This window comes from Microtus pennsylvanicus, chromosome 4, assembly GCF_037038515.1.
Source record: "Microtus pennsylvanicus isolate mMicPen1 chromosome 4, mMicPen1.hap1, whole genome shotgun sequence".
Classification (NCBI taxonomy): domain Eukaryota; kingdom Metazoa; phylum Chordata; class Mammalia; order Rodentia; family Cricetidae; genus Microtus; species Microtus pennsylvanicus.
Genome location: NC_134582.1, coordinates 139,273,533 through 139,286,307, shown reverse-complemented (window position 1 = coordinate 139,286,307; position 12,775 = coordinate 139,273,533). Strand labels below are relative to the sequence as shown.

General features: G+C 40.7%; 1 protein-coding gene across 1 annotated transcript in view; it reads right to left on the bottom strand.

Moving 5' to 3' along the window:
• The window catches only part of Myo3a (myosin IIIA), a 195,238-nt gene extending 184,026 nt beyond the window's left edge, over positions 1-11,212 (bottom strand). Inside the window, exons 1-2 of the mRNA XM_075971112.1 lie at positions 11,028-11,212; positions 7,242-7,376 (exon numbers count right to left, since the gene is read on the bottom strand). Coding sequence (XP_075827227.1) covers positions 7,242-7,376; positions 11,028-11,195 — 303 coding nt within the window. The 5' untranslated portion in view covers positions 11,196-11,212. The remainder of the gene's footprint in view (positions 1-7,241; positions 7,377-11,027) is intronic.
• Between the last annotated feature and the right edge of the window lie 1,563 nt (positions 11,213-12,775).

Genomic DNA, 12,775 nt, shown 5'->3' with positions numbered 1-12,775 from the left:
TTAACAGTTCCATAGCTTCCCTGTGCAGTTCTGTCTGGTAGAGAGCAGGTCCACACAGGGGAGCTGATGGGGGCCTGTGGTGTAGGACTTGCCTCGGAGAAAGAAGAGAAGTGATGATAATGCTCGGCATTTCCCACTGGTTGACAAATGCTTGGTTTTTCCCAGTTTTGAGCAGTATTCTGTTAGCATATGGAAGACTGTGCCCGGACACAAGCATAGTCATGGCCAGAGCAGAAATCTCCACTTTCCTTGGGTAAGAAACACATGGCCATGGTGGCACACAGCTTTAATCTCAGCATTCGGAAGGTCTGCCTGCTCTACACAGTGAGTTCTAGGACAGCCAGGGCTACATAATAGAAAGACCACCCTGTCTCAGAATAAACAAATAATAAAATAGCTCCCAGACTCCATTCACGGATCTTCTGCTCCATTGGTACAAGCGGCCCACGCTGCTACAGTTCAGTGACTCTGAGGATATTCACAAAGGACAAAGCAGGTTAAACTGACAGGCCTCCTTTGTCTCTCCTTGTTAAAGGTCTTCTCTTTTATTCTCTATTAACGTGTCTATTTATACTCTCCATATCACTAGAAATAAAAATTAGTTTTTGCTATAAATTCCTTCCCCACCACTACACTGATGATCTCTAATGTAAGTTCATCCGGCTCCCTCCTGAGCACTGAGAAGCTGGCATCATGACCAATTCAGGAAACAGATGAATAACTAGATTGAAGTTCTGTGAGGGCAACTATGCGTATGCACACATGTACAGCGGCAGGTCAGCCTTTCCTATGGTATAGAAGTGTCACACGTTTTGATAAAATGTATTAATATATTGAATTCTAAATGCCAAAAGGTGATAAAATAATTATAAAAACAGACACCATCTAAGAGGCATTTCCTATTTTATTATTAATTAATTTTTGTCATTTATTTTATATCCCTATCGCAGTTTTTCCTCCCTCCTTTCCTCTTGCTCCCTCTCTTCCAAACTCCCTCCCCTTTAATCCTCCCCCATCCACTCCTCCTCTGTCACCATTCAAAAGGAGGCAGGCCTCCCATGGCACATGGCACGTGAAGTTGAGGCAGGACCAAGCTCCTCCCCCTGCATCAAGACATTTCCTAATATGCACTCATGTACCACATGTAGTAATGTGCATCATGTGTCATTTCTAGCATGTAACCAGTAGGTGTACTATTCACAACTGATCTCTTTGGAATGTACTTTGGAAACTCCAACCACTAAATCCAAAAGCAGAACAGTTCTCTCATCTAGGATGTTTACAGTTCTTGGGGGAACACCATCACACATTGGGTCTTCATAACTAAAACCTATGACAAAGGAAAACAATGTATCAGCTGGAATGCTTTGGTGCACATAAAGTCTATTAATCTATCAATTAGCATCACAGTCCCCGGGGCACTAGGAGCCGGCACTCCTGTGTAAGCAACAGTGATGCTGGCAAGCTCTGACTTATACACTCGGCAAGAAGAACAAGTGAGACTTACATATATTATTGATGCATTTCTAGGACAAGCAGCATAAAGGAGGACACTTAGGCTGTTTTCCCATCTTGCTCTTTAAACAAAACCTTAAATGAAATGACTTCAGGTAATTGCTGTCTATTCTCTTGCAGGCACACAGAATAGCGGCCTTTTAGAGGCGAGCTGGGAACGGTTTTCAGCCCCGGGAGCATGAAAGGAATCATGCTGTCAGTCTGCTGCTCCACTGCAATTGTGAGCTGCCAACGGGAAGAGGGAACAAAGCTGGGCTATCAGAGGAGGGCAGGAGCCAGCTTCCACACCTGCCCAAGACAGCCCTGGCTTGTCACCTCTCCTAGCCACATAGCATTAGTCTGTTAATATGGAACAAATTGAAAATCCTTCTTCTCTGTGCTCTCTTCATCATCCTGTAGTTTCCCCCTCAAGACAGACCTTACATTACTCTCTAGATGTAAGTATAAGAAAAAACAGAATAACCAATAATGCCTGACACATGGCTTACGAAGACCATTTCAGTGATCTACAGTGAACATTTGAGAGGCTTTGTAACTATTTACTGATTTTTTTTTTTTGCGTGCTTTCAAATAGCACCTGTAATTGCCAGTCTTTGATCTCCTGAAAGGGATATAATTTCAAAGAGAAAAATGGCTGTAATTGGAAGGCCATGAGAGAAAGCAGTGCCACTATTACAAATGAACAAGCCAGGGTGGACCAAGATGAATAACAGAACACCTTCGGCAGCAGCGCCATCGAGGGAGCAACGAGTACAGAGGAGCATGAGGAGAGAAAGGCTCTTTAACCGAAGGATGTCCCTCTCTGTAATTTGGCTCTATTATGGCTGAAGCACACTAAACAATTGGCTCCTGAGTCTGCGTTTCCCTCTGTAGTTAAGATGTGACTGTTCATTTAGCCAAGGAGGGGGAAATTAGGGTAACATTTCAAGTCTTCCTTTGTGCTCAGCAGCAGCAGAGACGGATTTAAGTCGCTAGGATGCTGCTGTTTGCTGTTCTGGTTTGGATGATGAGCATATTCAGGATCCTAACCTGACTTTCACCTCCTCAGTTCCCCACCACCCTGACCTTTATACAGCCCTCAACAGGAGACATGAGGGGTTAAGGAAGTTCAAAATCAAAAATAGTGCCCACATCTTACTAAACAGGCCAGACAAAAGTAAGATACCATATAACGAGGCATGATGGAACAAACATAGCCATCTGTATTCCCTTTATATGTGCATCATCACAAACAATCAAATATAGTGTGCAATAAAATTCTCCACAGGTGTCCCGTAAACAAGACAAAACAGGAGCCACAGACTACCCTGATGCCCCTCTCTTTTGTCTAAGCAAAATCAGGAAGCAACAAAGGCTTTCACTAGCTGGGGAACCTTTTGACTCAAAATAAATGTATGGAGCAGCCAAATGGAAACAATGCCTAAAAGGAGTCTCAAGCATCGTCCATGCTCAGACATTTACGGAATAACAAAATGGAGGAAAATTCAGGAAAGAGCGACACAGTTGAAAATGATAATTCAAAAAAAAGGAACACTGAAAATATAGATGGTCTTAAGCAAAACATGGAGAATTCCCACCCCAACCATGTCAATTCTGGATTGAGTCGTAAGTCACCATGGTGTGAAGCCACTGCGGGCACTTGTGTAAGCTGGCATGGCCTTCCCCACCTGGCATGCTGATGGATCCTGCAGACTGTCACTCACAGCTCACATCCAACCTCTCCAACACACACCTTCTGCAGTGGGACTCACATTTACACATGGATCCTGCAGACTGTCACTCACAGCTCACATCCAACCTCTCCAACACACACCTTCTGCAGTGGAACTCACATTTAAGCTGAGTGCTGTCAGCATGGCTGTTTGGGTAACATCAGCCCCTCTTTGTCCAGTCTTTGGATACGTTCTTGCAACATAATTTATTGGGCTTTGTTATGATAAGAGGTATAATTAGCAGCCATTTTGTAGCACCGAGGATTGATGCCCCGGCCAATTCTCTATAAAGTGCCTTTAAGCAGCACCTGTGCTGTTCACATTTATAAATCAGGCAATTGTACTTCCAGCCACTTCTGTGTATACGCAATTAGTATAATTTACATATTCAAATTATAATAATTACATATCCAGTTTACTAACTTCTTGCTTTCTTTATGCCCACCCCAACTTTGTTAGTTCAGCTAGATCAGATTCTTGAAATTTGTATCAATGTCTTGTTATTGTAATAAAATACCAATGCAAAGCAGCTTCAGGGAGGAGGGACTTGTTTGGGCTCACAAATTAAGGGCACATGCTGAAGGAGAAGTCCTGGCACAGGAGCTGAGGCAGCTGGTCACACTGCATCTTCAGCAGGAAGAGAATGAGGGATGCTGGTGTTCCCTGGATGCTTCCCTCTTAATTCATTCTGGGACCCCAGTTCATGGATGGTGCCAGCCAGGCTGTGGGCAGGGCTTTCCTCCATTACTTGTCTCTGGAAAATACCCTCACAGACACCTACAGCAGTATTTTCCAGGACCCCAAATTCAGTCAAATTGACAATAAAGCATAATCATCATGCTATTTTATCAAATGACATTATTATTTTCTCTCAGGCCACTAGGGAAATGCTCAATATTTCCACTGGTAGCAAAGTATATAAGCAAAGTTCAGAGAACCCTCGAAGTCCTTATTGATCCATTATGTCAGAACGGCACTCCATTTTGTCAGTTTGTTTCTTTAAAATCATTTAAGCGAATCATTTGCCTCTTCTCAAACAACAAACCATCACCACCAAAGAAAACAAAACAAAAAAAACCCCAAAATACACTTAACTATTACCAGGAGTCTTCAATCCAATTCAAATAAACCCAAATTTCAAGGTTTATACTAAAAAAAGGTCATTGTATTAGAATAGAAAAATGACAGGCCAAACGGGAAGAATTGATCTTATTTAATACTTTCTGACTCTTGGCAAAATGTCATTGTTGGTTCCCTTGCCCATACAGACACATATCAGCCATAGATCCCAGATCTCTATTTCACTGCTAATTTGTTTATAAAGTTCAACACACACTACTGGAAGTATTTGATGGGTATGCAAAATTGCATTCAAGACTTACAGACTCACACAGAATAACAACTCAGATATATAAATGCAAAACTGAAGTAAAAACTCCAAAATCCTTCACTAATGTAAGACAGAAATATTTAGGCTCATAATTGATATTCTACAACTTGGATAATTAAATGTAGATGAATAAGAGTTTAGTTTTGTTTAGTATGTAATTTAAAGTAAGAATATAAAGTTACCTTATAATTGCAAAATGTAAAGTGGTTTTTAAATAAAATTTCTAATACTAAGGAACAATGATTTCAATTTTATAAATGTCATATAACAAAATACACAGCTTCGGAATCTGAACAGTTTTTTTGAAACATTATTTTATATTTTGAAGGTTCTATAATATAATTAAAGTTACAGGTGAAAGACAGATTAATTTCCTCCTACTCATGAATATCCATTTAAATGCTAATAAAGGAATAAAAACAAAGTTTAAGGTGCAAAAAAAAAAACCCATAAAATGTGAGAGCAATGGGCCAGAGATCCCAACTCTTACAATAAGGAAGCACATCTGCACATCCAGACGGGTGGAGCGAAGCAGAGCAAGCTACAAACTGAAAGGTTTGCTGGGGTTTCTTAGTGCTCCCCAGAACAGACTGCCAGGCTGGAGATGCAGACAGCAAGAGTCCGAAAACAGGGATCATCTGCCAGCATCCAATCATAAGACTGGACACCCTCACATTCAACACACAGAGCATCAGAGCCCTGGAGCCTGCCTGGTGTGCCTCATACTCACAGGGAAGAGACTGGGTCTTCAGTTCCCTTAGAAACAATTAGAAGAAATCCAGACATTAGTAGAGGAACTAACGCAAGTGGCACATGTATTATTCCAGGATAGGCAATGTGGGGAAGTAAACTTGGCCAGAGGAGGTCAAGGATCAGGAGATAAGCTCCAGCCAGGTAAAGAGCAGAGAAATGTAAGAGCCCAGACACAGGTAGATCTCCAGATAGGGCAGGAGTACACAGGCTCTCAAGGTTAAATGGACAGATTTGTCAATATTAAAACGGCACCATTGAGACCAGAGAGGCTCGGCTAGTTTTCTAGGAATCTAGAATCACAAAGTATCAAGAGCATGGAGCTGAACTGGACAGTGGTCCCAGTATGCTGGATCTACCTTTTGCCATTATATTACCAGTTCTGTAGGCTACTCAGTTCAGCGCTTTTCTTCATTGTTGTTCATGTGTCTGTGTTTTGTTTTAGTTTTTATTTTAAAGACAGTCTGTGTTACACTGTTTCTTTTCTTTATAAATTACTAATCTATAGGATTTTTTTATTATAACAGCACAAATAAAGACAAGCTACTCCATGAAAACAAATAGATATTCACAAGAAACAATCAGATGCTAATACAATAACTAATACAGAAAATATCATGCTGTTTCTTAGTCAAATAAAGGGTGTGGTCGGAGGAGTTGGTTCTCTCCACCCACCATGTGTGGTCCAGTTATCAAATTCAGGCCATTGGAGTTGGAAGCACCTTCACTTTCAGAGCCATTCTGGTGGCCAAAGGGGGACTTTTAAAATTCCTTATGTTTTTTGTTTGAATTAATGATTACTTGAATAATGAAAAATTGAATTCTAGTACTATTACCTTAGGGAGGGGCAGACTCTCAGCAACCTGTCTTAGGGCAGACTGTGCACTCAAGAAAGCATACTCTAGAACTTCAAAAGTGCAGAGTTCACAGCTGCCCACAGCAGTTTACTCAAAAAACCATTTGGGACAAGGTTTTCTCTCCATAAATATAGAAATTTATTTCTATAGTTTAAGTCATTAGCTTTCAATAAAGGTTAAAGAAGAACATAGCTCTCTCTTTTTCTTTCTTTCTTTAAGATTATTTATTATATATACAGTGTTCTGCTTGCATGTGTACTTGCAGGCCAGAAGAGGGCACCAGATCTCATCACAGATGGTTGTGAGCCACCATGTGGTTGCTGGGACTTGAACTCAGGACCTCCGGAAGATCAGCCAGTGCTCTTAACCTCTGAGCCATCTCTCCAGCCCTCTTTCTCTCTCTCTCTCTCTCTCTCTCTCTCTCTCTCTCTCTCTCTCTCTCTCTCTCTCTCTCTCTCTCTCTCTCTCTCTCTCTCTCTCTCTCTCTCTCTCTCCGTCCCTCCCTCCCTCCCTTCCTTCCTTCCTTTCTTCCTTCCTTTTTTTTTGTTTTTGTTTTTTGAGACAGGGTTTCTCTGTGTAACAACCCTAGCTTTCCTGGAACTAGCTCTGTAGACGAGGCTGACCTCTGAATTCAGAGACCCACCTGCCTCTGCCTCCAAAATGCTGGGATTAAAGGCATACACCACCATTACCTAGCCAAATATTTTTAAATGCATATTATGATTAGATTCCCTTGTAACTTGTTTTTCTGTAGGTCAAATTTGTCTTCTTTTCTTTAGTATTTTGTTGTAACTCTTTTTTTAAAAAAAATCTTTGGTGGTCTTTCTAGATTTTTAATTTTCTGGTGTGTCTAATATATCAATTCCCAAACTGGTACAACACTATACTGAGGACATCAGTGGTAAGGAGCACACTACATACCTACCAGTTTTGCATGCTGCAGATGTGATATCAACACAAAATCATCTCAAGACCACAACACAAATTCCCATCACTCAAATAAAGCTGAGCACTCACCTCAAGGACCAGCCATAGCTTATCTCCATTTATTTTGTCCTTCTTAAAGTAAATCCCATAGAATCTGACCACATTCGGGTGGTCAGAAAGTGTTCTTAATATGTTATACTCGGCCTCAATTTCTTCATCAATATCCTATGTTAAAATAGGTCATACAAAGGAAATAATGAGAAAACACAATGATGCTAATCAGATTATATTAGGATACTAAATAGAGAATTTTAACTTCATTAAAGCAAGGTCATAGTCATTGGTACTGTGCTTTGTAACATGTATTGAAATGTCTCATTACAATTTACCATTTTTTGTACTAATTCAATGCATCTCAATCTATATTAATTGAACTGAATTTTACAAGGTTATTATTGTGTGCCACTGGAGAACTACTCTAGATGATTTCACTTGTACTTGTCTTAGTCAGGGTTTCTATTGCTGCAACAAAACACCATGACCAAAAGGCAAGCTGGGGAGGAAAGGGTTTATTTGGTTTATACTTTAGCATTGCTGTTCATCACCGAAGGAAGTCAGGACAGGCAGGAGCTGATGCAGAAGCCATGGAGGGGGCATGGCTTATCTGCTTTGTTTCCATGGCTCGCACAGCCCACTTTCATGTAGAACCCAAGACAAGCAACTCAGGGATGGTACCACCCACCATTGGCTGGGCCCTTCCCCATTGATAACAAAATGAGAAAATACATTACATATGGATCTCATAGCGGCATTTTCTCAATGGAGGCTCCTTCCTCTCATGATCCTAGCTTGTGTCAAGTTGACACACAAAACCAGCCTGTACAATTCATTATTAGTGATTTGAATGCAACGACCAAAACATTATTTTAAAACAAACAAACAAATAAAAAGACTGGAAAGTTAGTTTTTTTTTTTGGTTCAGAACACAGTATGTTTATATAAAAAACCCATTATACAGGCAATAAATTTCTATTTAGAACACTGAAATGGAACTAAACGATATGTTATAATATAAGCCTAACTTAACTAACAGCTTATCTATTAGAAGAAGAAGGAGTTGATACCTTAGGAAAATACTGGAAGACCTCTCAGGTGTGTTTCTAGAACACCATGTCTATACAAAGCAGACAATAAGAGAAAACCAGCACAGCACAAAGAAAATGTAAACTCCAAGAAGCTAGACTAAGAGATACTCAGTGGAAAACAGAGGTCTATGCTCTACTGTCTTCCCGTCCTGTTCATGTCATCCCTTTCTTGCAGAGGATCAAATGTCAACATTTTTGATAAATACCACCAAATACTAATGCCCCTTTATCTTAACAGTACACCCGGTCTTTACAAATGTGTGGGTGTATTGTACTTTATTCACAAGACTGGGACCTGACATTGGTGCTCAGAACTCATGAAAACGCAGCACGGTTGTGTGCACTTGTTATCCAGCACTGGGAAGATGCTCACTGGCCAGCTTATATTGCCTAACTGGCAATCTCCCGGCCAATGTGGTGAAAGGAAATGGAAGTGTTCCTGAGAAGACCTGAGGTATTGCTCTGGCCTCCACATGCTCTCTGTCTCCGCCTCCCTCTGTCTCCTTCCCTCTCTCCCTTCCTCCCTACCCAGCTCCCCCTTCAAAAATATTTAAAGCTCTTGATTTTCAAATGCTGTAAGCCCATCATGTATGAGTAGCTATGGAAGAGGAATGATCATGCGCATTACACACTACTTGCTTTTCTCACAGGAAAGGAGTGCCACGGCTACCTTAATTTGGGGTGCATGTTGGGGTTAGTGTTTCTTTAAACTAATTTGCTGTTGCAAATTCCCACCCTAACACCAAAAGCTAGAGGAAAGAGAAGTATTACATTTTTGGCAGAATGCAACTTGTGTCTTTTCCTTTCATGTAAATGGTAAAACTCCCAAGGGACTGTGAAAAAAAATGCGGCAAAGCCCGGAAACTACATTTCCCATCCTTCCCTTCGAGAGTGTCAGGTTTCCTACATTAAAACAGAGCAGTCCTTCCAGGTCTTCTGATTAAAATAACATGGAATGCTGCAGTTATAATGGTTTTAGCACAAATACATTATCAAAATAGATACACTCCTAAGATGAATAAAGAACCAGATGGTTCTGCAGCACTCTTTCCTAGTGGAAAAGCCACTCCAAGGACTTAGGGCTGCAGGGACCTCCTTATTTTATCATTTGTATCAGGCCATCCCTCCATCATGAGTTCACGAATCTCTTAATAGAAGTGACTCTCAGTAGAATTTGGGGACTCATTCAGCTCACTTGTGTATTATGAAAGGCTTAGTTATTTCTAGGAGGCTCAGATATTCCTGAATTGCCAACATTTGTTCTAAAAAAAAGGAAGCCTGGGGGTACAGTTCAGTGTAAGGAAGAGAGATGAACAGTTCTCAAGAGAGAACATCAGGACTGAAGAGGAACCCCAGTTCTTCAATGAGGAATTTTACTCTGATAAATCAACATCATTTCTGCTATGGAAAGACTTAGGCAAATCAGAAAGTTTCCTTCTCTGAGGGAAATTTAATATTTTGTTTATGAAGACTTTATTAAGAATGCCAATTTTTAAACTTATTATTAATGTTTTTGAATTTTATGCATAAGTATTGCATGTATATAATTTTTACCCTTGCCTCTCCCTTCTCCAACTCCATCCACTTCTCCCTCTCAAATTCATAAATTCTTCTCTACTTATGGGCTCTCTCTCTCTCTCTCTCTCTCTTTCTCTCGTGAGCGCGCGCGCGCGCGCGCACACACACACACACACACACACGCACCAGCCAAGACCATTTAGTATTGTTCCTGTCTGTTTAGGGCCTGGCCACTTGGAACCGGAGGACATGTCAGGGGACTCATCCTGGAGAAGACTGATCCTTCCTCTTAGAGGGAGAATTGCCTGCTGGTCTTCAATCTGGGTAGAGCCTTCTGAGTTGTCCATCCTCCCTTCCCCCATCCCCCTGAGCACTGGAGAAGATTGCTTCTCCCTCGCAGAAGTCAACAATTGCCTGTAGCTCTTCATCCCGGGTAGAGCCTTGTGAGTTGTCCATCACCCCACCCCCATGCTCCATCCCCCGAGCACGGACTTATCACCTGGCACCATTATGCAGTTTAACATTTTTTTAAAAAATTCTCTCCATTTTGGCTTTAAAAAAAATATTACCCAAAGCCCAAGTGAGTGCAGGAAAAACGGAAATCAGATTACTATAACCAGATTTTCAGGAGAACATCTAGACCCAAAAGTCTGTACTGCTGTGACTTTTTAAAACAATAAAATGCTGTTCAGCCAATGGCTTCATTGTGTGCTTATATATTTGTCTAAGAACGTGAGACATCTTATTGCATGGGCAAAACACATAAATAGGAGGAGCAACCAACAAGACCTCTGCTTCTGTTTCAGATTGCCTCTTGTTTCAGCGACACTGCAGTGAGTGAACCAGTGTCAGATGCTTCCCAAGTTTAATAAAGTAGAGATTTCCAAACAAGAAAGCTAGGACCTGCGGTCATACCTCAGTTGGTAACGTGTAATCAGGAAAACCCAAGTTCACTGCCCCTATCCCCAGACCCAGGTCAAACACTGAATGTGGCGGTAAGTTCCAGGCCAGTGATAAACCCTGCCTCCAAAAACACAGTGAATGAAGGCTGAGGAATGACCACCAAGTTTGCCTTCTGGCTGTCATATGCACACATGCACACATGCATGCACTCTTGCCTACACCTGCAGCTCCGCACACATGAACATACATACACACATACACAAACTAACAAGCAAATAAACACAACTTAAAAAAATTCAAAGTAACTCACATGGATTGGATCCAGAATTTTGACTGCTGCTTTCTGGCCGTTTTTCTTATTCAGGACTTTAAAAACCTTCCCGTACGTTCCTTTGCCGATGGTTTCAGTGATTTCCCATGTATCCGAAGGATCAGGAAAGTTATCAAAGATGATTGTTTTTCCAGTTAACGGAAGCATCTCCAAGGTTTAAGTCACTGGAGAGAAACGGTACAGGTCCACCTATGTCTGACCAGAGGTGTAAGGTGGCAGACAGAAGCTGCTGGGAAATTATCTAACACTTTCACCAGAATCATAAAATTGCAACAGCAATTAAATGTATTTCAGAGTCAGAACAGATTTAATTTCTACCTCGTGAGTGGGCTAATGTGTTTGATAATGCTTGGCTTGCAGGACTTAATTTCTACATTTACTATTGTTTCATATTTATTCATGAATATTTTTTGAATAAAAATGACCATTTTTTTACCGCTTTGATGTCCTTTCAACTAACTTCTTTATACTTGGGGATTATAATAAAATGAATTACTTTAGAATAAACCCAGATGATAAAAAAATTGCTTTGTAAGCGATCAGGGTCCTCTTATTGCTTTTATAGTGATGTTCTCTTTCCATCATCTAAGAGGTCCATTAAAATCAACCAACCCATCACCTCCTTGGCCTCATCTCTCATTTCCGCCTTCCCACACCACATGCAGCTACTCTTCACTCATCAGATTCTTTCTTTCTAAACTCCAGCCCCTGAATCATCTGTGAGGCATCACACTTCCAAATGTGGCCACTCTGTACTCCACCAGCTCTCTGCGTCGCTATCTGTCTTCATTACCTTGCATCATTTTAGCTCGTGGTACCACTGTATTATTTCCAATCTATTTGTTTGAAGGAATATGACCAATCTGAACACTTATTAATGTCAAAATAAAAAGAAGACACCCTCAGCATTTCTAGTATGTTTTTTCATGATTTTTAATTATGCATATAAAAGCATATTCTTACCAATGTTAAATTTGATTAAAGCTTAGATACACATAGAACTATCTACTTAATAAATACTTTCAGTCGGGGGGAAGTACCTGAGAGAATCAACTTAAAATAGAAGAGAGTGATTTTGGCTCACAATTTTAGAGATGTCAGTCATCACGATAGGGAGGACATGGCAGGGTGGAAATGTTCATGGTGAACAGGAAAAGAGAAATGGGGTTCAGAAAGAAACCGAAGCAAGCTATATCACCCCCAAAGACATTTCCTCAATAACTTACTTCCTCCAACTAGACCCAGCTCCTACCTTCCATCACACTGTCAGTCTATCAAGGTATTAGAAACCCACTTCTTAGGTCAGAACTCATCTCAATTTTGCTGATTTATCAATTCTCAAGCCATCTTAGTTCACTCGAACTGATCAAAAAAAGGAACTACCACAACAGATGTAGTAATACTCCGTAATATGCACATGGAATTTACTTGTTAGGCCACACTAATGACTTTCAATTTCTCCATATCACCAGTCTATGCATTCTTTACTTCTTGTAGGCCTGCCAGCCCTCCTGTCTTCACTGCCTAGTCACTTAGTCCTTCTCAGAATAGACCTGATGACTTACAGAATCACAAATCTTTTCGATGTTCTTATTTCTTCCCTTTAAAAAAAAACACACAATCCTATAGGGGAAATAATCAACTCTGGGTAATCTTTGAATCTTCTTATGTCTGTGCATTTAAATTAAAAATCCCCCCCCCCCCAGCAATTTGACCCCAGCATGCCC